A 23,509-nucleotide genomic window follows, 5' to 3' on the forward strand; every position below is an offset into this window, starting at 1 on the left:
CATAACGGAACCAAATCTACCACTGAAAAGTAGGAACTTTTCAGACCTTGAATAAGGTGAATCGGTAGGAGTCTGTTCCTTAGGAGTAAACAAGACCTTGATACTTTGTGAGGATATACGGCCAAAGAAATACAAGTCCTACCACAAAATACTACTGTCACTGTTCCCGACTGCCCCCAGCAACCCCTTGTCCCACATGGCAACTTTAAGTTAGTAATAAAGAAACCATAGTTTACAAACACCTCTTTATTGCAGACATTTCAGGCACAGGTACATGAAAGCTGTATTGCAGATTTTTATACAGGGTGGATTAAGAGGCAGCTGGTACGGACCTCTCCCCCACCCCTTCTTCCCCCCATACACAACAGCTTGGAGCTCAGTCCCACTGAAACCTCCTGTGTGCTGTCCAGGACTTTGATGGTGTAACCAGGCAACCTGTGGGGTATTCGGAAATCTTCATTCTCCCCTCATCGTGCAGGATAGAGAGGAAAAGAGAGGGAACTTTCAGGTGTGCCTGACATATTCTAAAACCCAAATTTTGGGCTTGGTTCTAGCCTGCAGCTGCTATTCTGATACCAGCTTTATACTATCCAGAGGTATAGTATCTCAAGGATGAAAAGCTACACTTGTACTTGGCAAGACCTGTGCCCAAACTAAGGAATGGGGCAGAAACTGCCCTAATAGTTAAGACTTCCTGGGATTTGAAGAGAGTATGTGTTGTGTGGAAAGTAAGGAGACGGTGTGTGAATGCCCTGCAGAAGTGTGAGGAGGGAGAACTCCCACACATGACTCCTTCACACTGATTTCTTCTATAGTGTGGAATTTATACTCCAACCCAATGGGGCCTGGCTCGGATATCCCAAGCAGCTAGCACAACATCTTTTGTTTTGCTTGGGAAATACAGGTACCCTGAATGTTATCCTGACCCTTTTGGGAAGAGAGCAGGCCTCTTCATCTGGGACTTCAATCTAGAGGGTCTACACATGGGAAGCCTTATTTATCAAAGCCTTTGTGGTATGTACAGGAGAATCATCTACCCTGCTACTAGACCCGAATCTACTCAGAGCAGAGGCCACAGGAGGTGTCAGATAGAACTGGTTGAAGAACCTTCAGTACAAGAGACCCTTCAGGCTAGACCTGCTTTCAGCTCTCCCTGCTTTCCAAAGACCAAGCAGGTTGGAGAGGACTCTGCCCTAGGAGGCTTGAGAGAAGCTTAGTTGGGACTGCCACTTCAGCCAGTTTGTTCCTTACAGCAGGTACTGTTAAGGTGAGGCAGAGATGGGGAGGGTGACATGAGAGACAATGGGTCAGGACTGTTGACGTCCAGCCAACTACTTAACTAATTAAAACAATTTAAACTGTTAGGAAAATTTTTGTGGTTTTATTGTATCATGAGGCATTGAAACATCTGAACAAATCAATATCTGGGCGGTGAGGCAGCTGCTTTCTCCTTCACTTCTTTGGGTTACTAGAGCAACTTGTCAGTAGATTAAAAATACAAAATAAAACAAAAACAAAACCCGACAATCTTTTGCATTACTTAAGTCTTTCCAAGGCATGCGCTGGTACAACACAAACTTCTCCTGTCAGATGCAGCTAGCCTAGCATCCAAACATCATGCACAAAACCTGGTGACAGAAGCGCACTGCACCCACTCCCACCTCGGCCCTGCTCATGTGTGCATGGTATTTGGAGCATCTGGAGGAGTGAGATAGTATTGGGAGAGGAGGGAGGAGGAAACAGCGTGAGTATCTGGCCAGGAGGAGGTCAGCCGAAGTTGTGCAGGGCAAGCCTGAACATGTCATTGGTGCAAACCCAGGCATCATTGATGTTCTTTAATAGAAACATCTGGTGGAAACCCATGATGGGATCTTCATCAGCCTGTATAAAGGAAAAAGAAAAGATTTAGTATGGGGGCCAAGGAACCGGGAGGATGTTTAGTGGGAGAACAATACAGAGAATACAGACTTTGGGATCAGGCACTTAATATCTAAAACCTGAATTGCAGTATACAATAAGTATTTGTGAATGCAAATTGCTATGTGTGAAACTGCTAGTCATGTAGATGTCAATAAATGGCTGCTCGCACCGACATGTATACTGAAAAGACAGCTTATCTCACCACTTAAGTAGGCAATAGAGCAGAGTTGCCTGTCTCTTAACAACATCTCTGGTTAGAAGTGATCAAAAAGTTTAAGTAATCTTATAGCACTTTTAATTATTAGTATCTATTACCACTATTAATTTATAGTATCAAAAAGCCATAAGTAATCTTAAATGTTCAATAAAGCCACTTAGTCCAAGCAAGAGATATTACGGCTAAAATGTGCTTGAGTAAATGGTTTATGTCTCAAAACTGAGTTCACATTGGGCATGGTGGCACATGCCAGCTAGTGTGTATGACAAGTCTATTTAAAACAAACAAAACAATCAAACAACCAAATAAGCCCCCCCCCCAAAAAAAAATAAAACATACACAAAGTTCACAATAGGATCACAAATTTTTAAGGGGTGGAATAGGATGGAGGAATGACCAGCATAACAGAACAACAGAAAACGGGCCCAAAACCTCTAACCAGAATTCAGAAAATGAGGATGAGGTGCAAACAGGCACTGTCTCCAGCATCACTTCTTTTTCTAAGAATTAATGTCAACAAGGAGGCAAATCAGACATTTGAAGCTCCAGGTTGGACAGAAACACCAGGAGGAATCTGAAACTTGGTATGATATTGCTTTATTACCTCAGGCTAAAAAAGGGGTGATAAGTTCCCTGGAAATGCCCCTTCAGCCCTAATGGCCTATCTGGTTGCAGGTTCCTCTTGAAAAGACAAGAGGAACTTGTAGGTAGTCCCTCTGGGTTCAATTCGGAGAACACTCTTTCCATCCCCTTATTGGACTCAGAAAGCACTCTTCAGCTGGCCTGGGGGAACCCATGTGGGCATGTACTGAGTCCACTATGACATATTCCAAGAGACCCGAGATCTGGCCAAGGAGTAAGGCAATATGTCCTGCTTTGGGAAGAGAAACACTATCTGATAATAAGGATAACAATTTTTTTTGTTTTGTCTGTTTTTGGTTTTTCGAGATAGGGTTTCTCTGCGTAGCCTTGGCTGTCCTGGAACTAACAGAGATCTGACTGCCTCTGCCTCCCAGTGTGCTGGGGTAACAGGCTTGTGCCACCACTCCTGGCTAGGATGACAGGTCTTAAGAGGGATAAAGAAGACAGGCATAATGGCACACACCTTAAAAACAAAACAAAACAGGCCAGATGAGCTACTCAATAAGTGAAGGCACTTGCCCTATAATTCTGAGTTGGATCCCTGAAGCCCATGCAAAAATGAAAGGAGAGGGCTGGAGAGATGGCTCAGAGGTTAAGAGCACTGTCTGCTCTACCAGAGGTCCTGAGTTCAATTCCAATGACATGATGGCTTACAATGATCTATAATGAGATCTGGTGCCCTCTTCTGTAATGCAGTCATACGTGCAAACAGAATGCTCATATGTATAAATAAATAAGTCTTAAAAAAAAATGAAAGAAGAGAGTTTTCCTCTGATCTCCACATTTGTGCTATGGCATATACAGCATACAGCCATCCTCCTGTACACAGTTTTTTGTTTTTTGTTTTTTTTTTAAACTAAAAACAAACAAATAAATAAATAACAAAAAATAACTTCTAGATATTTGCTTTGCTTGACACGTAAAGATACAGCTTGGGCTGGTTGTTGTGATGTACTCCTTTCATCTCAGCACTGAGCAAACAGAGGCAGGAAGATCTCTTTGAATTGGAAGGCTTGGTGTCTATAGCAAGACCCTATCAGAGTCTGAGAGGGAGCAAGGGAAGGAGGAGAGGGGGAGGGAGAGGGGAAAATAGAGGAAGACTGAGAGGGAGAGAGAAAGCTCGAGAGGGAGGGCGCAAAAGCATCAGCTAGGGTGGCAGCTGTAGGAGGGCTGTAGGAGGATTGTCTCTTAGTGTGTAGCTAGCAGGTCTATCTGTATCTCAGGGCGACACAGGAGCCCAAGAGTTTGGCAATACAGCTTGACCCTGTTCCTGGTCATCTTGCCCCTTCTCCATAATGGCTCTAGACCAGCAACCCTCACTAGGGACTTTCTGCACCCACAGCCACTGACCACAAGCACTTGAAATATAACTAATACAACTAAGGAGGGACATTTTAATTAGCACAATTTAAAATTGTGTGGAGCCAGTCTGCTCTGTACAGCAAGTTCTATGCGAGCCAGGATTACATAGTGACACCTGGCCCCCAAAATAGTAAGTAAGCAAGTAAGGAGAAATAGATGGCTCAGTGGTTAAGAGCACTGTATGCTCTTTCAAAGGACCTGGGTTCCCAGCACCCACAACTGTCTTTAACACCAGTTCCAAAGGATCTGACACCTTCACACTAATGCACATAAAAAAAAAATTTTTTTAATTAAATAAATTTTTTAAAAGTTAAAAAAAAAAAAAAGCAAAAGAGTATAGCTCAGTGAGTATCTTCTTAGCATACCCAGCACCAAGGAAAGACAGGAGGGAAGGCAAGAAAGGTCAACTTCAAGTGGCTCATGGCTGTTACACTGAAGAATTCAGGTCTAGGCAGCCACTTGAGTTTTGTCTTGACAGTCACTTTTTATGTCCCTCAGTTAAGTAGGTTACACCGATAGGGAAGCACAGGAGCTCTGCTTTGCCAGCCCACGCCTGGGATACAGTGGCACTACTACCTTGAGCTGGCCTACAACCATGCTGATAATACAGCTATCTGGTGTGGGCTGATGGTCCTGCGCCGTGATACTATGCTGAATTTTCTGGAACGGAAGGCTCTGCAAGAGAAAGAATGGGGGGGTAAGCTGAGGTTAGAGGCACCTGACAGAAGCTGCCTGTGGCCCAGGTCTAGACCTTACTTACAGATAACTTCTCCACAATGGCAGCTTTCCCCTGGAACTGCTGTCCTTCCCACGTAAGGCATGATGCATCAATCTAAAAAGTGCACAGAAATGTAATCAGAGCCTCAGCACTCTAAGACCCTAGGAAAATCCTGAAAAAGTTCTTGCTTTGGGAAATGAGTGCACACCTGTCAACTGGTCTGGAAACAAGACAAAAATTTGACTGACTCACAAATTTATACCAGCAGTAATTTCTAAATTAGAAAACCTTCATTTCTGCCCGGCAGCGGTAACGCACACCTTTGGTCCCAATGCTCAGGATTAAAGGCAGAGGCAGGGGATCTCTGAGTTCCAGGACAGCCAGGACCACACAGAGAAACCTTGTCTCATAAAAACAAACAACAACAAAACCCAGACCAAACCAAACAACATATAAAAAAAAAAAAAAAAAAAAAAAAAAAAAAAAAAAAAAAAAAAACCAACCAAAACCAAAAATTTTTTCTTTTAACTTTCTTTTTGAGGTGTACTGTCTCCTTGCAGCTCAGGCTGGGCCTGAACTCAAAAGACCTGCTTGCCTTAGCCTTCCAGTACTGGGATTAAAGGCTTATGCTACAATGCCCAGCAAACTTTCAAGATTATACCTTTTCATGGACATGAAAAGATTATTAAAAGGCACTTATTAAAACTCTCTCTCCCTTCCACTTTGTGAAATGGAGTCTCACTATGTAGCCCAGGCTGACTTATAACTCAGGGATCCCTCCGCCACTGACCCCCCAAGTGCCACGCTCAGCCAATGACAGAGGTTGTGGCAGGATGGTAGTGTTTGAAGCTAGCCTAAGCTACATAGTGAGGTCTTACATTGGGGGGGGGGGAGTGAGGGGGGTGCTAACGTGACAGTAGGGAGATGACTTTGTTTTCACTGCTAGGATGCCTTTCTTTCTTCCAAATGTCTAAATGAATCCTGACATTTTGAAAGTGATACTGACAACTTCTGACAGCCCAAACAGGATCTAAGGCTTCTCCTGTCATTCTTATCCTGGGTAGATCATGTAGATCCTGGTTAGCTTAGCCTGACTAAATACCCTTATCTGACTGAATCTCAGGCAGAGGCAAGAATGAATAATTGACTGTCATTGAAACATCAAGGAAGGCCAGCTTAGAAGACTCCTTGGGTTTATTTGATCTCCATGAGCCCCCAGGTGTTCTGGCCTCAGAAGAAGCCACACATGGGATCTCCAAAAGCCAGTTTTGCACTGAAAATGCTCATGGTTGCTGCCTCCAGAGGATAATGAGTCCTAGTCTCTGCTTGCTGCTACTTCACTTGAAAGAGAGGTTCTCCTAGGACTATCTGCCCTGATGAGGTACCAGCCACATGGAACGGCAAAGCCCGAACTTCTTGTCCATGATACCACAGGACCTACTCTTGACATTCAAATTCTAGCTCTCAATTTGGAGACTTACATAAATTGCACCTAGTTGGGTTCTGTCGTTATCAAATAACTGGTAGTAATGTTGAATAAAACTGGATCCAATCTGCTCCCAAATTGGCTTGTCTCCCATCCTGGAGAGTCACCCACCTCACTGGGACCTGTAAGACCAGCAAGACAAAGAGAGGAGTGTTAGTACCACAGAAGTAAGAAGTAGATAGCTACTGACTTTTGTCTTTTCCTAGCCTCCTCATGCAGGAAGATCCTCTGTTGATACCTGTTCTCAGAGTATGTGGCAATCCTGAGGATCTCATAGGAGACCTTACCCAACCCTAATCAGTGAACCATATTTAGCCCCTCTTATAAGGAGCTCTAGGTTGAGATAGAGGGACCAGTTATACTAGGTGGGTGCTGAGGATATAACGGGGCAAAGGGAAATCAGAATAGGCCCTATAATGTCTAATAATGAGAAAAGAAGGAACAAAAGCACTGGCCTCAGTTCCACATTTCTCCTTTAATCTTTTCAATAACCTCCAAGGCCAGAGTTAACTGCCATTCTTCCCATAGTTCAGACCAGAAATTACTGACATTTCTATGCAGAATGATTCTCTTTTTTCACGCTTCCAATCAGTGTCCTAATGATGCACTGGAGGGACACCTGGCTTCTAAAGATCCCATTCCTGAACACAGCAAGTCCCAAGGAGGCACCTAAGATCTCTGAGGCCAGATAATTCTTGACCTGGCCTTTTCTCGTGTCCTTTCTTCAGTGATAATGATATTCTCTACTCACCTCAGGGCTGTGACAGAAGAATGAGAAAGGGAAATACAAAGAGGCTGTGAGGAGATGGGAGGCTGTGAATAGAAAATTTAGCACATAACCCCATGTCACCACTGTCCTGTTCCTGAAGGGGGATCCTTATCCAGCTAGAGGCCCAGATCCCAAGGACATTGATGAAAAAGCCACCTTGGCTTTGTCAAAGCTCTCCAAGGGAGGGCCTGCACTTCCTGTGGGCCCTAGAGACTCATGTTGTTGTGTTGTTCTGCATGGGTCTGCCTGCAGAGGCGCACATCCTCTGTCTTTATGATAGGGTTGAGACAAAGCAGTAAGAAGGTGATTTCACCCTAGGGAAAACCATTAGCCATTAGCCGCGGTGGGAGCTAACACACAACACTGCTTCTAGGGCGTCCACAACCCCCCTGCAAAAGCAAAGACGGCAAACCAGGTTGCTGGTTACTCAGCTTAGCTTACTACAGTCTCTATGACCTCATCCAAGGCCAGAGAGGCCAGCAGGAAGGGACAGAGTAAAGGAATAGAGATAAATCCAATCATCCTGCCCATGACTACCCTTTACCCAATGAAAGGCCAGGAAATGAAGCCAGATTTATTTTAAGTTCCCTAGGAGGTAGTTGTACTAAAGATAGAAACTCTATGCTCGGCTGACTAAGAAATGTCCAGGAAAGTCTAAAACAAGCAGAGGAGAAAGCTTGGATCTACGCCTGTCCACAGGAAAACAAGGTGTCTCAGTTCACATTTGTGGCAAGAAACAATCAACAAATAGAATAGGACCTACCACTAATTTCACATGCAATTTTGGTCACATTTCCAAATTTCCAAGAAAGGTCCGCATTTCTTTCCAAAAAAAGTCGCAACTCTGCACTTTCTACCATAGTATCCACGCAACATTTCCTAACCCCACAGAAGCCAAGATACTTTTCTCAGTTCCCAAGAGCTCTCAGGAAAGCTACAGGAATAACGAGGGTCATTCTTCCTTCTGCTCTAAGCCCACACCAAGGTTGGGCAGTTCTCAGGGGAGGTCCTAGAAAAGAACATGCCGCTGGGCAGTGGTGGCACAGGCCTTTAATCTCAGCACTGGGGAGGCAGTGGATCTCTGTGAGTTTGAGGCCAGTCTGGTCTACAGGGTGAGTTCCAGGACGGCCAAAGCTACACACAGAGAAAAACAGTCTTGAAAAACCAAAAAAGAGGGCTAGCGAGATGGCTCAGAGGTTAAGACCACTGGCTGCTCTTCCAGAGGTCCTGAGTTCAATTCCCAGTAAACCACATGATGGCTCTTACCCATCTATAATGAGATCTGATGCCCTCTTCTGGCATGCAGGTGTACATGCAGGCAGAACATTATATACATAATAAACAAACAAATATTTAAAAAAAAAAAAAAAAGAAAAAAAGAAAGAGCCAAGCATAAGAAACCGTACTAAGTACATTGAAAGCACCAAAACAGACGAGGGCAGGAAACTGGGATGTCAGAGAAGAAAGGGAAAGCAAGGCAGGACAGCAATCTAGAAACAAGGAAAGTGCTGGCATGTGGTAAGACAGCGGGATGGCGTATTAAGTAGGAGGGTGTTTTCTTTTTCAGTATTATCGTCCTGTCTATCCTACTGACCCTATCTGGCCCTGGCTGGCCTAGAACTTGCTATGTAGACCACACTGGCCTGTTTGCCATCTGACTCTGCCTTCTGAATTCTATTCAAGGCATGTACTAATGTCCAGCTAGGTAGGGGTTTGTTTTCTTTTTGCATGTATTGAGTGAGACCAAGTCTCACTCAGTAGCCCTGCTTGGCCTGGGGCTTGCTATGTAGATCCACCTGTCTCTGCCTCCAGAGGCCTGTTCCACCACACCCAGCAGTAGTATTGTTTTTAATGGTAAGCTAAATCTCTAATAGGAAAACTATCTGGCCAACCTAGTAGCAGAGAGACAAAAGGAAACCCTGATCCAGCTGGGCCAAGGTCTGGGGAACAGAGCAACTTAGGGCATTTCAGAGAGCATGAAAAAGAATCTTCAAAACTGGATAAAGCCTGGGCTAGTGCTACAAAAGCCTATAATGCAGGCTACTTGAAAAGCTGACTTAAGAACCCTCATCCAAGGGCTGCCCAGGCTACAGAGTGAGTTCAAGGCCAAGCTAGGTAACTTTGTGATATCTTGTCTCAAAATAAAAATTAACCAGGGCCAGGGTGAAGAGTGCTTGCCTAATATATGCAAAGACCAGCTGTAGCGCACATATCTGTAATCCCAGTACTTAGGAGGTAGAGGCAGGAGGATCAAAAGTTCAAGATGTCTTGAACTTGGCTACAAAGAGTTAGCTTGGGTTAGAGACCCTGTTTGAAAAAACAAAAAACAAAACAGACAAACAAAAACCCCCAAACTAACCAAACCAAATCAAAAACAAAAAGCAAACCCAAGGACTACATGAAGACCTTTGCTTTAAAATGACCAACAGCAGCTCAAAGAGACAACAGCAACCTTACTCCAAGTCTGCTCAACCTTCATGCATTTATTTCCATGTACCCAAACATATGACATGTGGTAAAGGTCCATTGTCATCTTGCTTTACAAATAAGTAAACTGAGAGCAGGTTAACAATGCAGAAGAGCCTGCCTAAAAGTTATTCAGATATCAAGGCTGACATGGTCTTGTATAACTGAACCCTAAATCACAAAGTTGGTCATATGCTTGCTTCCTTTAACTCTGTTGCCTTTGGGTTAGAGCCAAGCCCTAAACTGGACATGGCATTACATTCCTTCAATCCCAGCACTCAGGATGTTAAAAGGGAGGATAAGTTACAAGCAGGCCAGGGATACAAAGCAAGACCCCTCTTAAAACAAAGGATATGTCCAGGCCTGTAATTTTAGCACTTGGTCGGCCACAGTAAGACCGTTGTGAGTCTCAGGCCACTAGACTGTTACAGTAAAACTCATTTCTCAAAATAGTAAGATCAGGCTATGGTGGTGCAGACCTTTAATCCCAACACTTGGAAGCAGAGGTAGAAGGATCTCTGTTGAGTTCAAGGTCAGTCTGGTCTACATAGTGGTATTCAGGACAGCCGGAGTTATATAGTGAGACCCTGTCACTCACAAACACACACACACACACACACACAAACAAACAAACAAACAAACAAACAAACAAACAGAAAGGGCCTGCAGAGATTACTCAGCTGTCAATAGTGCTTCCTGTTCTTCCAGAGGATCGACCCTGGTTCACAGCAGCAACAACATTGGGCGGCTAACAATGGCTTGCAACCCTAGCTCCAAAAGATCTGATACCCTCACAGACATCTGATGACTCACAGACAAACAAAGATGAAACAAAACCAAACAACACCAACTGCTAGGCATGACAAATACTCATAATCCCATTTTTGGGGATGCTGAGGTGGAAAGATTGTTGGGAGACCAAGGACAGGCTGGGGTCAACACAGTGAGTTCAAGACTAGCCTGGGCTACACAGAGAGAGTCTATCTTAAAAAAAAAGGTGGGGGGGGGGAAGATGGGCCTGGAGATGGCTCAATGGCTAAAAAGCCTCCATTGCTCTTTCAGAGAAGCTGGGTCCAATTCCCAGCACCTACATAACCTCCAAGGGCAGAGGTTTACATGTGGTGCATAGACACACAAGCAGACAACACCCATACAATTAAAATACATTTAGAAAACAGAACAAGCTGCAGCACACACTTCTAATCCCAGCTCTTGGGAGGCAGAGGTTCCCAAGAGTTTGAGAATAGCCTGGTCTACATAATAAATTCTAGGCCACCCAGAGTTACATTAGACCCTGTCTCAAAAGCAAAATCAAAACAAAAAAAGAGCAAAACAAGCCAGTCAGTTATGGCGCACAGTTTTAATCCCAGCACCAAGATGGCAGAAGCAGGTGGATCTCTTTGAGTTTGAGGCCAGCCTGGTCTACAAAGTGAGTTCAGAACAGCCAAGACTACAAAGAGAAACCCTGCCTCGAAAAGAACAAAACAACAAAAAAAATCATACACATAATCCTTACACACCCTTCCCCAGTGCACAGCAAATTACAGATTTAAGTTTATTCAAAATCTAAAAACAAAAACAAAAAAACAAAAAAACCTAACCACGCCTACAAAGTTTTTAACTCATAGTTTAAAGACAGCATTCCTGAATCCAAAAAGAAACAGAACACAGAGGCCCTCTCCCACCCACAGGTACTACTCTCCTGGAGGAGGTGTCCAGGAGAGGGCTGAATGTTTTCTCAGAATAGCCAGACTACCCTGATTTTGTTCTTAAGACATTTACTGTGAAAGTAAAAGCCGGAAAACGAAAGACTCATAGATTCAGTCTCACATCAGATTGGGAACTAGCCTTCATCCTATGGCTACTACAGCTCTTCTACCATGCGCTGCTTCACCTAGTAGCCCACAGACTGACTAGAGCCAGGCTCCCCAAGGAGCTGTTGCCCCTTGAGATCAGCCTTTTTGGACCCTTAGGCATTTGGGGGTACAAAGAGCCTCTGAAAAAACTTTAATCTTTCTCTTTAAATGTCAAGTGTCTCCAAATACAAAATCTGTAACAGCAGTGATCTGTACATCATGGTAACTCTAGTCTCAAAAACAGACACAGATCAAGCAGAGAGATGTGCAAAGCACCTTATGTGCAATATGAGATAACAAGACTCGGTGAGTCCCATCAGCTCAGCACTGGTAGGCAGTAGAATGAAGTGCCCAGATTCAGTGGGCTCCACAGTCAGGACTCCAGGGACAACCCAGAGTCCTCGCAGAGATTAAAATGAATAGATCTCATCCTCAAACAGTAGCCTCTGGGCATGAAGCCCTACACCTCTGAGCCTCAATCTGGGAGGAACAAAGCAGGGCCCTCACAGAGATTCTTACACCAAGGGCTGAAGAAGGACTAATCTCAGCATTCAGGTTGAGAAAGGAAGATTAAGTTCCAGGCCAGGCTGTGTGAAAGTGATGCCCTGTGCCTAAACAAAACAAATAAAACGGTATCAGGGGACTGCAAAGATGGCTCAACAGTTAAGATTACTTAGCAGAAGACCTGGGTTCAGCTCCCATCATCCTCTTCTGGCCTCTGTGGACACCAGGCATGTACATAGAACATGTACATATATGCAATTAAAACACACACACACACACACAAAGGGTCAGAGGCTTGACAAGATGGTTCAGTAGATAAAAGTATTTACTACCAAAACCTGTTGACTTCAATCCCTGGAACAGATATAGGATAAGTAGAGAGCAGATAGCCTACAAGTTGTTCTCTGACTTTTACATGCATTATGGTATCTACCACACCCCCAAAAAAATGCAAAAAAAAAGAGGGTTGGAGATATAGTTCAGTTGTAGAGCACTTAGTTTGTGTGAAGCCCTGAGTTTGATCTTAAAGCAACACACACATCCTTCAAAATCACAAACCAGTTACTACTGTCTCAACAAAAAAGAGTTGGTTGGATGAATGCTGGTCAAGCTGGACCTAGGGCCAACATGGGGTACAAGATAGAGAAGGTAGAAACCAGCCAAACAACAACAAAAACACTTATTCCAGGCAACTAACCAGAGATGATCTCATATCTGAAGACCCATCACTATATCCAATGGAGAATGCTAAACATGCTGAGCTTGCAGTAGCACTTTAAAAACCAAGGAGGAAAGGATGGGGTAGGCAGCAACCCAAGACAGGAAGGCCCGGCGGGGACCTTGTCCCTGCCTGTCCTGTCTGGCTGTGGTTGTATACACCTGTAATCCTACCACTTGGAAACTGAAGGCAAGAGGATCAGGAGTTTAAGGTTATATTTGACTATACAGGCCAGTCTGAGCTACATGAAACAAAGTAAAACAACAAAAGCCTGCCTGGGTAAGAGCACTACTCGGGCTGGAGAGATGGCTCAGAGGTTAAAAGCACTGCTCTTCCAGAGGTCCTGAGTTCAATTCCCAGCAACCACATGGTGGCTCACAACCATCTACAGTGAAATCTGGTGCCCTGTTCTGGCCTGTTGGCTCTCATGCAGGCAGAATGCTGTATACATAATAACTAAATATTTAAAAAAAAAAGAGCATTGCTGTTGCAAAGGACCCCAGTTCAATTCCCAGCACCTGCATAGTCTCATCACCTCATCCACTCAAAATACCCATATATATAACATAATAAAAATAAATCTAAGCCAATCCTAAAGAGACCCGATAAGCAAGGACCAGATGGAAGGGGAGGACTTTGAGAGAGGCAGGGAGATGAGGTAGGGAGGGTGGGATTGGGGGGGCTACAGCTGGGATAAAAAGTAAACTGTAATTAATACAAAAAATAATAAAAATTTAATTAAAAATAATTCTAAAATAGTAAAAAAAAAAAAAAAAAAAAAAGCCTCCCTAGTTTCATGATGATGTGCAATCTGGAATATGTAACTCAGGTTCTGTGGCCTTCCAATGATTTCCGAGGTATCTGGAAGAAAATCTCATTACTACTTTATCTCCAAGGCCCTGAGTTACCTGGCCCTCTTGCCTGTCTTGATTTTGCCACCTACTCTCTTCCCTTCTTAGCAACCACACTGGGCATGTTGCTAGTTTTAGGACAGTCTGGTCCATTCCCATCTAAGAACACTATAGTCATTGCTTCTTTGATTTTGTTCAGTGGTATGTGTGTGTCTGAAGGCCAAAGGAAAACCTACAGGAGTAGGTTCTCTCTTTCCAACACCTGGGTCCCAGGGACTAAAGGCAGGTTGTCAGTCCTAGCAAACTTTTTACCCAATAGGCAGCTACTATTCCACAAGACTTGCCATACTTTACCCCAAGGCCCAAGGAACTCAAGCAAGGTTTGACTGGCAGTGACTCACCAGTCCAGTCACTCACTGTCTCTTATGCCTGGACCACTCTTGCCAACTAGATACCTGGTTCCTTTTTAGCTATCAATCAAATGCCACCTCTTCAACTGATACCCTACCCTAGTCTCTGACTACCCTAGTAGTATCCTTTCTTTATTCGTTCACAATTTCATACCCATACAATGTACTTTTTAACCATATGCTTCCCCGTGATCTTCTCTTATCCCTGTCCTTTCTCCCACCAAATCCCTTCTTCCCAACTAGTCTTCCTCCTATTTTTTGGTCTTTTTCTTTTCTCTTTTTATTTTTTGTGGCCCACCACATTCACAGTTGCTTGCATGAGCATTAGTGAGGGATCATTTACTTGAGCAGTGATGACAACACTGTGTAATAACGACCCCCTCCTGGCAACTATCAACTGCCTGTAGCTCCTCAGAGAGGGATGGGGATCTTGTGAGCACCTCCCCGCCGTGAAATGCCCAGTCTTTCGCAGGCAGCCATCGCAGCTATGAATTTATGAGTGCATCAGTCATGTCATGTCCAGAAATCTGGTTACTCATTTCGTCTCCTGTATTGTTTTCTTAGCATCCATGCCCTGTCAAGAGCATCATATTTATATTATGTTCTGTCTCACTGACCAGGGCACTCTTAATCACCCATTTCCATGGTTTGATGACTAAGTAGATGAATGTGTGGGAGCCTAACCTATGCTGGCTGTTCTCCGAAGCTGTCAGTTTTGGGCAACCCTGCTCAATGTAAGTGGCTCAGTGACCCATGTTCTCCTTCACCCATATCTTGTTCCTAAGTTACCAGGAAATGATCCTTTGATTCATTCAGCTAACTGAGTGACATGTGGCAAGTGGAGACTGGCCTTAACACCTTCTTTCAATCCCAAAGCCCTAGTCACCTTAGGGAGCAACTATGGTGAATGGTAGGCATACAATCGTCTCCTTACCTGGCCAGTAGCCTGCCTCTCTTCTCCCTTCAGTAACTATGGGCAAATTAGGGAGCCATTAACCAAGGGGCTAAAGCAGAATCCCCTGGTAAGGCGTCATCATCAGCCTCCGACAGGTTGATTTACCACAGGGACAACCAAGAGCTTGTGTTCTCTAACTAGAAACCACGTGCAGGTGTGGTGGTGCCGTACAGACCCTTCCAGAGGCAGCAGGCTCTCCCGTTTCTATGAAGCTGAGATTCACTGGAGTTGGTAGCCCAGGTCTGGAGGCCAAGGACGGGGAATCAGACATTTAAGGCTACAGAGTGAATCCAAGGCCAGCTTGGACCTTGTGATAGTGAGACCCATCATAAAAGGGTAAGCGAGTCAGCCAGGTGTGGGACACACCCCAACACTCAGAGGCAGACAGATTTCTTGGAGCTCAAGGCCAGCCTGTATTGAGTTCCAGGACAGAGACACATCTCAAAACATGAAACAAAAGTTTTAAAGGGCCAGGTTTGGCATTAATAATTACAAAATGAAAGCCAGGCAGCGGTGACACACACCTTTAATCCCAGGGCTTGCAGGCAGAGGCAGGCATATCTCTGTGAGTTCAAGGCCACACCAGGACAGTCAGGGCTAAAACAGAAAAACCCTGTCTTGAAAACAAACAAATTACAAAATTAAAACTAATTCAACTCAAGTGGAAAATAACAGGAATAGCTCAGTGATAGAGTGCTTGCCCACTTATCCATCAAGCCCTAGATTCAATCTCCAGTAGCACAACATAGAAAAGGGGGGATGGGGTAGTACTGAGGTGGCTCAGCAGCTAAGGTAATTTTGCTGACAAGCCCTGACAACCTGAGCTTAACCTTCAGGACCCACATTGCGGGCTCCACAGATTCCCACAAGTTGCCCTCTGCCTTCCACTGTGTACTAGAGCACACGGGCACATGCCTGTAAGCAGACTCGTACACAAAACAAATGAATATGATAAGAGCTGGAGGGATAGCTTAGTGGTTAATAACACTTACTACTTTTGCAGAGGACCCAGGTTCAGTTTCCAACACCCAAATGGTGGTGCACAATCACCTGTAACTCCTCCAGAGCCTATGTGACTCCCTCATCTGGTCTTCATGGGCACTTGCACACATGTGGTAAATATATATACATTCAGGTACACACACACAATAAAATAAATATCTCAAAATATCTAAAAATAATTTTTAAAAAAGAATAAAATATTTCAGAATTTCCTTATTAAGGACACTGAGGCAAACAGTCTTCTTTGGGCCTGATACATCCCCTTTGAGAAGTATGTTCTTCATCCTTATGGTAGCCCAGTCTCAAGCCACTGGCACATACTGAGTTGTCATATTAACAGACCACGACCACCAGTAACGCCCCCCCAAAAGGGGGGGAGGAAAATAAGAGGCCATATGTCTGCTGGCATCGGGAACAGCCTTGGTCTATAATCATTTTGTTTGTTTTTTGAGACAGGGTTTCTCTGTGTAAACTTGGCTGTCCTGAAACTGACTTTGTAGACCAGGCTGGCTTTGAACTCACAGAAGTACACCCATCACTGTCTCCCTGAGTGATGGGATTACAGGTGTGTGCCACCCCTCCCAGCTTGGTCTCTGAATTCTACTTCAATGCTAAGACTTTTCCAGCCTGAGCTAGACCTAAGGAAAGCATTCAGCCCAGGAGAACAAATCAGAGCTGATAAGGAAGATATTCAAGAATTTGTTAATTCAAGTCAGAGGATCACAGAATTACAAGGTTGGGAAGGGGTAGCCAATTCAAACTGAACTGTAAGCTTTCAATCATCTGCAAAAGGTCCACTTGAAAAATTAACAAGCAGAGGGGTGGCGGTGACACACACCTTTAATCAAATACTTGGGAGGCAGAAGCATGCAGATCTCTGAGCTTGTGGCTAGCCTGGTCTACAGAGAGAGTACCAGAACAGCCAGGACTGTGGAGAAAACCTATCTTGGGGGGGAAAAATTAAAAAACAAAAACAAAAAGTTGCACTTGAGGTGCAGTCCAAAGAAATTCTGTCTACCTTCCAACGTCCATGTTGAAAATGCTTTTCTACTTCCTTTGGCCTCAAAAGACTATCCTGGAGGCTCCAAGAAGATCCTGAAATGCAGTCTACAACAAGCAGTTTTCTCATTTCTTATCTCTGTCTCCCCAAAAGCTGGGGACTGAAGTTAAGGCCTCGAGCCTGCCAAACAAGTGCTATCACTGAACCATATCCCAGTCCCAATATTTTTTTCTGATCTCCTTACTGGATCCTAACCCTTTGAAATATCCAGACAATGGCCATTTCTTGACTACATACTCAAAACCCCTGTGACCAGGTCTGGTGACCTTCCTCTCCGGGGAGGCCTCCTTTAACCTCTCAGCCCAGAAAGCTGCCCTGGTTACCACTCAAGGGTTAACTGGTACTGAGGATGTGATTCACTGGGTAGAATGCCAGAGCATACCACAAGTCCAAAATTTGATTCCCTGAACCACCTAAAACAGGACACAGGAGACATAACGGCCTGTAATGGGATAACTGAGTATCACTTGAATCCAGTTGATCATGAGGGAGCCTCATCTCAGTTGAGTGAGAGATGCTACATACCCATGTTCCAGGCAAGGGAAGAAAAGGCCAGACAATGTTGGTGACATTTCCAGGCATTCTGAGAGTACCCCCAGACTGGCTTTTGCCAGTCACTGGAGAGGCAGGTGGGCCCACTAGGTTTTTGCTCAACACCACTCTCTAATCCTTTAAATAGGCCCCTCTTCTGCACAGAATTAGATCCCTGCAGAGTTAAGCCCTGAGCACACAATGCCAACATTACTCCATCACCTTTAGCACTCACACCTTTTTCTAATATCAGTGCTGACAGGACTTCTGTTCCTCCACCCCCACCCCCGTGGCCTCATCCCAGAGTCAAACAAAGGACCAAAGAATGTTTGCAGAAAAAAGCCCTGAACATTCAGACAAAAACGAAACGAAACAAACCCTGATCATGTCAAACAAAATGCTAATAACTTACTAAGGGATTCCTGCAGGTTGATTTTGAGACATGGTCTCATTATATACAGTCCAACCAGGCTGGCCTGGAGATCCAGCTGCCTCTGGGATCAAAGTCCTCGAATCAAAGGCACGCACCACCAATAGTTGGCTTGAACTTGAACACTACCCTCTCAACTCATATCAAGTGCTAAGATTAGAGCACAGTTAGATGCCTAAAAATCAGAAGAATTGATCAGAAGTCCTTCTCTTAGCTCTTTTCAAGTCAGAGTACCACTGAACTTAAAGACAGGCTGGCAGCCAGCAAGCACCAGCAATCCTCCCATCTGCCTCTGACAAGGCTGGGGTTATAAGAGTATATGGTCTGGCTTTAACGTGTGCGTTTAGGACGTTGAGCATGGGTTCTCACTCTTGGACAGTGAGCATGTCTTAGCATTCTCTTATTCTTAAGTACTGGTCCTCAACCTTCCTAATGCTACAAAATTCATAACTGTATAATTTTGCTAATTCTAATGTACGCATCTGTGTTTTCTTTCTTTTTTTGGATTTTCGGGACAGTGTTTCCTTGTGTAGCCTTGGCTGTCCTGGACTAGGCTGGTCTTGAACTTAAGAGGTCCCCATGCCTCTGCCTCTGAGTGTTGCCACCATGCCCAGCTAGTATCTATGTTTTCTGATGATCTTAGGTGACCCCTGTTAAAGCGTCTTTCAACCCCAAGGGGGTTGAGCCCCACAGGCTGAGAGCTGGTTTCTGCTGCCATCAATGCTGTTTTTGTTATGCAGCCTAGGTTGGTCTGAAATGCATGTGTGCGCAATTGAGTCTCAAAAGTGCTAGAACTAAGGCTGTATGTCACACTTGAAATTTTTGATAAAAGGCGCCTTCTGATTCTAAACTTCTGGAAGTCTCCATTTCCTTTATCATTCATTAGCTCAATGCACTAACTGCAAGGGCAGCCAAATAAAGCAAGACATGGTTCAGACAGAAGTGGGATCCTAGAAATAAGATTGACCGTAGAGGTGCACATCAATCCTAGAAGTTTGGGAGGCTGAGTTCAGGACCTAGCTATATGGCAAGTTCAGAACTACTCTGAATTACACAGCAAAATAAAATTCGGGGCTATGGAGATAGCTCAGCAGTTAAAGATCCCTATTGTTCTGCCTAATGTCCTGAGTTTGATCCCTGGAATCCAGATGGTGATGAGAACTGACTTCTACAAGTTGTCCTCTAACTTTCACACCCAAGCTGTCGCACATGCATTGTCACCAACAAAATACGTTTTTAAATGAAAAAAAAAACTATGGTAAAAAAAATTTTTAAAATATACAAAATTTTTTTTTCTTTTTTTTTATGTGAGAGAGTTTATTCGGGGGGGAAGGAAAGCAGAAGAGAATTAGGGGCCTGATTGAACCATGAAGGCAGAGACAGAGTAATTTTCTTTCTTAACTAAAACAAACAAGGTATTCTGTCACTTGCTTGTGCAGCTATGCTCAATTGCTCCATTTCAGGTCCCACTTCCCACTACTTCCTACACGACAGGAGACAGCACAGAGAGATTCTGAAGAACTTTGGGGTTCTCCATTGCCTCTCAGACATAAGTGGCCTGCCAAGTCCAGAAAGATCAAGGGCCTCTTGGGGTCAGGGTGCCAGCAATGGCTAATTCAAGACAGAAATTTCTGGGAACTTCTATGGAATAAGAAGGAAAGACACCCCCCCCAAAAAAAAAAAAAAAGGAAAGACCCAAATTCCTTCTACTTTGGCTAACTGTAGAGAAGAACAGTTGTTTTTTGTTTCGGTTTTTTGATACAGGGTCTTGCTATCTAACAGTCCTGGATTTCCTGAAATGTCCTATGCAGACCAGGCTGGCCTTGAACTCACAGAGATTTGCCTGCCTGCCTCCCTCTGCCTCCCAAATAACTAAATGAGTAAAGGTATGTGTGTACCACCATGCCTGGCTCAACACCGTATCTTTTTGATCCTCAAGGTGCTGGAGTATATATGGCCTAGCATTTATCAAGTCTTCAGTTTGATTCCAAGCACAATAAAGAGCAAAAGAAATATGGAAGTCCTATGTGCAAGCCACCCAGAAGCTTGGAATATGCAAGCTGAACTCAAACAAGCTGGAGAGGTTTTTTTGTTTTTTGTTCTTTGAGACAGGCTCTCATATATCCCAGGCTGGCCTTGAATTCCCCATGCAGCTGAAGACATGATTTCTGATCCTTGTGCTCCTACCTCTATAGTAATCCGTAAACTGGGATTGCAAGCTTGAGCCATCACACCCAACTTATTTACTGCTATTGCTTAGACAAGAACTCTTCCAACTGAGTTACAAACCTAGCTCCGGAAATAACTGCTTTGGGTTCCAAGTGATCCTATTTCTTTAACCTTCTATGTTCTGTGGATAGTCCTTCCCTCGATGCCCAGACACACAAACAAGTGTCTCCAGAGCCTACTGGATATGCCTTACTCCATGTGCTTACCAGTTATAATATGCATTAGGAGAGCTGAGTCCATAGAGGGTAGGCCTCGGTGAGTTCTAAGCAATCTTTGTTTGTTGCCTTTGACTCGGGAGAATGACTGGCAAAGAATTGGACTGGAGAAATTTTTCAAGCGAAAATCAGAAAAAACAATATCTGAGAAAATACTCAGGGGGCAGAGGGCACTAAAGACAGTGGCCTTTTGCATTCTGGCCCTACATCAGTCATCAAGCAGACCGGGCACTCTGCTTGAGTCCAGGTTTGCAAGACTGATATGCCTCTTAGGTCTTCTAAGAACTGTGACACAGGGCTAGAGAATTTAACCCGACAAGAGATGCTTTTCTACACTAATCCCTTAATCATCAAACAGAAATGTCTTATCAAAGCCTGCCTAATAGTAACTGGTTAAACACCCACCTCTTCTCCAGGAACTCATTGTGATGATCTTTGGTGCCATTATTAAGGCATTTTCTCAAGGCCCACCCAGCTTCTCGACTGTTCACAGGCAGCTCCAACACAAGTGAAGAGAAAGCTGACTCTAAGAGGTTCTAATGTATTTCATAATCCTGCCGAGACTGAGAAATCTAACAGAAACCTTGGAGACTCACACAACTAATTTCACTTCTTTGGCGTCCTTCCTCCATTATAACGAAGCCGGGCAACCCACCCCGGAGGTGGAGCCTCGCCATGGATAAAGAAGGGTGGGGGCTGGCCTTCCAGCAGCGAGCTGTCTCTCCGAAGACACCAGGTCCAGATAATCCAAAACTAGCCAGAGGTAAAGTCCCACGAGACATCCCCTCCGGCCCCAGGCTCCCTGCCTCTGTCCTCCACGCTGGACAATGCAGCACTGGCTCCACCGAGGTAGAGGTTAAGTTTCCTGCACACCCAGCAGGTAATCAAGCAGAGAGGCTTTCACCTACATCCTAGAAGTCTATAGTTTGGAACGGGGCAATGGTCCCAAGCACCAACAGCGGCAGGCGGGCAACCCTTACCCATGCTGGCTCTGGAGCGAGCTGGGTGGCGTTGCCCATCCCCGATCTTCGCCGGCGGGTGGTGGGACGTGGGTCTGGGATCTGCCCGCCAACCTGCCTGCAGAGGTTGCAGGATTCGAGCAAGCCAAACAAGGCCACACAGGGCGGGGCCCTGAGACCTATCCTGATCGTCCGGACCAGAAAAAAAAGATCTGGTCACCAGCCAGGACACGGCGGCCCGGACAGGCGTCGGTCTGGCTCTCAGCATTCCCCCGGCCGCAGCGGCAGACAATCCGCGGGAGGCGGAGCCGCGCGCGACACATGGTGCGGGCCCCGCGCCTCTTTGGGCCGCCGAGGGGGTGTGAAGAGGGGAGGGGCCTCCCAGGGCCTCGAAGCAGAAGCTCCCGGCGGCCTAGAGCGCGGCTCCTGCGGCCCAGCCCCCGCCCCGGCGCGCTGGCCCCAACACTCACCCGTGGGGCTGGCACGATGGCGGCAGCGGCGGCGGCAACCCAGCGCGGTCTGCGACCGACTGTCCCTTCCCCCCTGCCTTCCCTCGTCCGTCCCACTGCACTCAGGGAAATGTAGTCCAAATAGGCCTCTTATGGGCTTTACTGAGCTCGCACGCCACTACAATTCCCAGAATGCCATGCGCGGAAGCGCAGCCACGGCTCGCAGCGCGGGAGGAGAGGCTAAGTCAGGGAAGGAGGCAGTCCGAGCAAGCCCCTGAGAATTGTGGTCTAGCGGAAGCCTCTGGAACACGGAGTTGGCGCCAGGCAAGGATCAGGTCGCAGTGGCAGCCGGGTCCCAGCTGGCCCGGCCCCGCCTAGGTTTGTGTGGCCGATGGTGCCTGACCCCGCCTCCCTGGAAGCCTGATCTAGCTTGGAGCTAACCCTGCTTATACTAGCAGCCCCTCCCTGGGCCCCTAGGCTGTTTCTGCGTCCAAAGCCTACTTCCTTTAGGCAGTATGGCTACTAGTTCTGCTCGCGGTGTGGCCTTAACCCGCGTGGCGAAAACCCACCCCTCTCTAGTCATGTCTCGGAGGGAGCTACTTACTCCCAAAGTTGGTTGCGAACTAATTTGGCTTTTGTTGAGTCAGAAAAACGCTCTTTAGATGGGCCATAGTTGGGGAGGTTAGCCTTAGTTGTACAGAGACAGAGTTTCAAAACAGAATCGTGATCTCTTTTTTTAATTTCTAGGTTTACTTGTTTTCTTGCAGTAGACAGGGCAACTACTTTTTGTTTTTTTTACATTTTATTTGTGTTGAGGGGCGAGCCATGACATGCGTGTGAGGGCCTGGAAATCAGATTCTCAGGCGTAGAGGCAAGTTACTTTACCCACTGAGCGAACTTGGTTTTTTTTTTTTTTTGAGACTGTGTTTCTCTGAGTTTTAGCTGTCCTGGAACTCAATCTGTAGACTAAGCTGGCTCCGAACTCACAGAGATATGCCTGCCTCTGTCTCCCAAGTCCATCTTTAATTTTTATTCAAAGAAAAATAACTGGCTCAACCTAACTTTACCAAGTGGCCCGACTGTAAATAATCCTCTTGCCACACACACCTTTGTTTCCTTGGTAACACAAATATTTGAAGGACGGCCTCTTTCTGTCTGTGCTGGGCAAATGGTTCTGCAGCCAACCCAAAGAACCACGGTGAATGAAAAATCTTCAGTTCTTCTGTTTTGCTATAAGGAGTTTTTGAACTTTTAGCCTCACATCACTTCCTGGGGATGACTGACTGGTAAAACTAGGCTAAGCTTCTTGATTAAATCCCGTCTGTCCAGATCACTTTGCTTGACCAGATGCTTCTATGACCCAGTCACTAAGAACTCTTTACTCTTGGTGACACACCTGGAGTCTCCCCCCCCCCCGCCCCCCAGGAAAACAAAACAGGAGGCAAGTTACAAGATCCAGGGAGTGCTGCTAAAGAGTTCAAAAGAACCAAGGAGCTAGCCTTTCAAAGAACAGGAGGACAGGGGAAGCCCACTCTAAGGAAAACGTATTGACATGTGAGAGTTTGGCAGTTAGCCTAGAAATGTACTGCTGTGTATACCTGATTATAAGCCAAAGCTAACCCTAAAAGGCAGATTCAAACTGGTCACCAATACACACGTACTGCAGCTTTCTCAAGATTCATTTCCCAACCCAGAGCCAAAGGACCAGAAGGGAAGTAGACCCTGGAGTTTTGGGGACACTTCAGCTTGCAATCGCAGGG

General features: G+C 45.3%; 1 protein-coding gene across 2 annotated transcripts; it reads right to left on the reverse strand.

The window, feature by feature from the left end:
* Positions 1-231: 231 nt before the first annotated feature.
* Nutf2 (nuclear transport factor 2) lies at positions 232-21,919 on the reverse strand. Of its 2 annotated transcripts, none has more exons than XM_021632176.2 (5): positions 21,771-21,919; positions 6,341-6,467; positions 4,902-4,973; positions 4,718-4,816; positions 232-1,881 (listed from the first exon to the last, which is right to left on the reverse strand). In XM_021632176.2, exons 2-5 carry the CDS (start codon positions 6,437-6,439, stop codon positions 1,768-1,770), a joined length of 384 nt encoding a protein of 127 aa, XP_021487851.1. In that variant the 5' UTR covers positions 6,440-6,467; positions 21,771-21,919; the 3' UTR covers positions 232-1,767. The 2 variants fall into 2 exon arrangements, with proteins under 2 accessions (XP_021487851.1, XP_021487859.1); XM_021632184.2 differs by lacking the exon at positions 21,771-21,919 and adding an exon at positions 21,322-21,600.
* Between the last annotated feature and the right edge of the window lie 1,590 nt (positions 21,920-23,509).

This window comes from Meriones unguiculatus, chromosome 10 (genome assembly GCF_030254825.1).
Source record: "Meriones unguiculatus strain TT.TT164.6M chromosome 10, Bangor_MerUng_6.1, whole genome shotgun sequence".
NCBI classification, from domain to species: Eukaryota; Metazoa; Chordata; class Mammalia; order Rodentia; family Muridae; genus Meriones; species Meriones unguiculatus.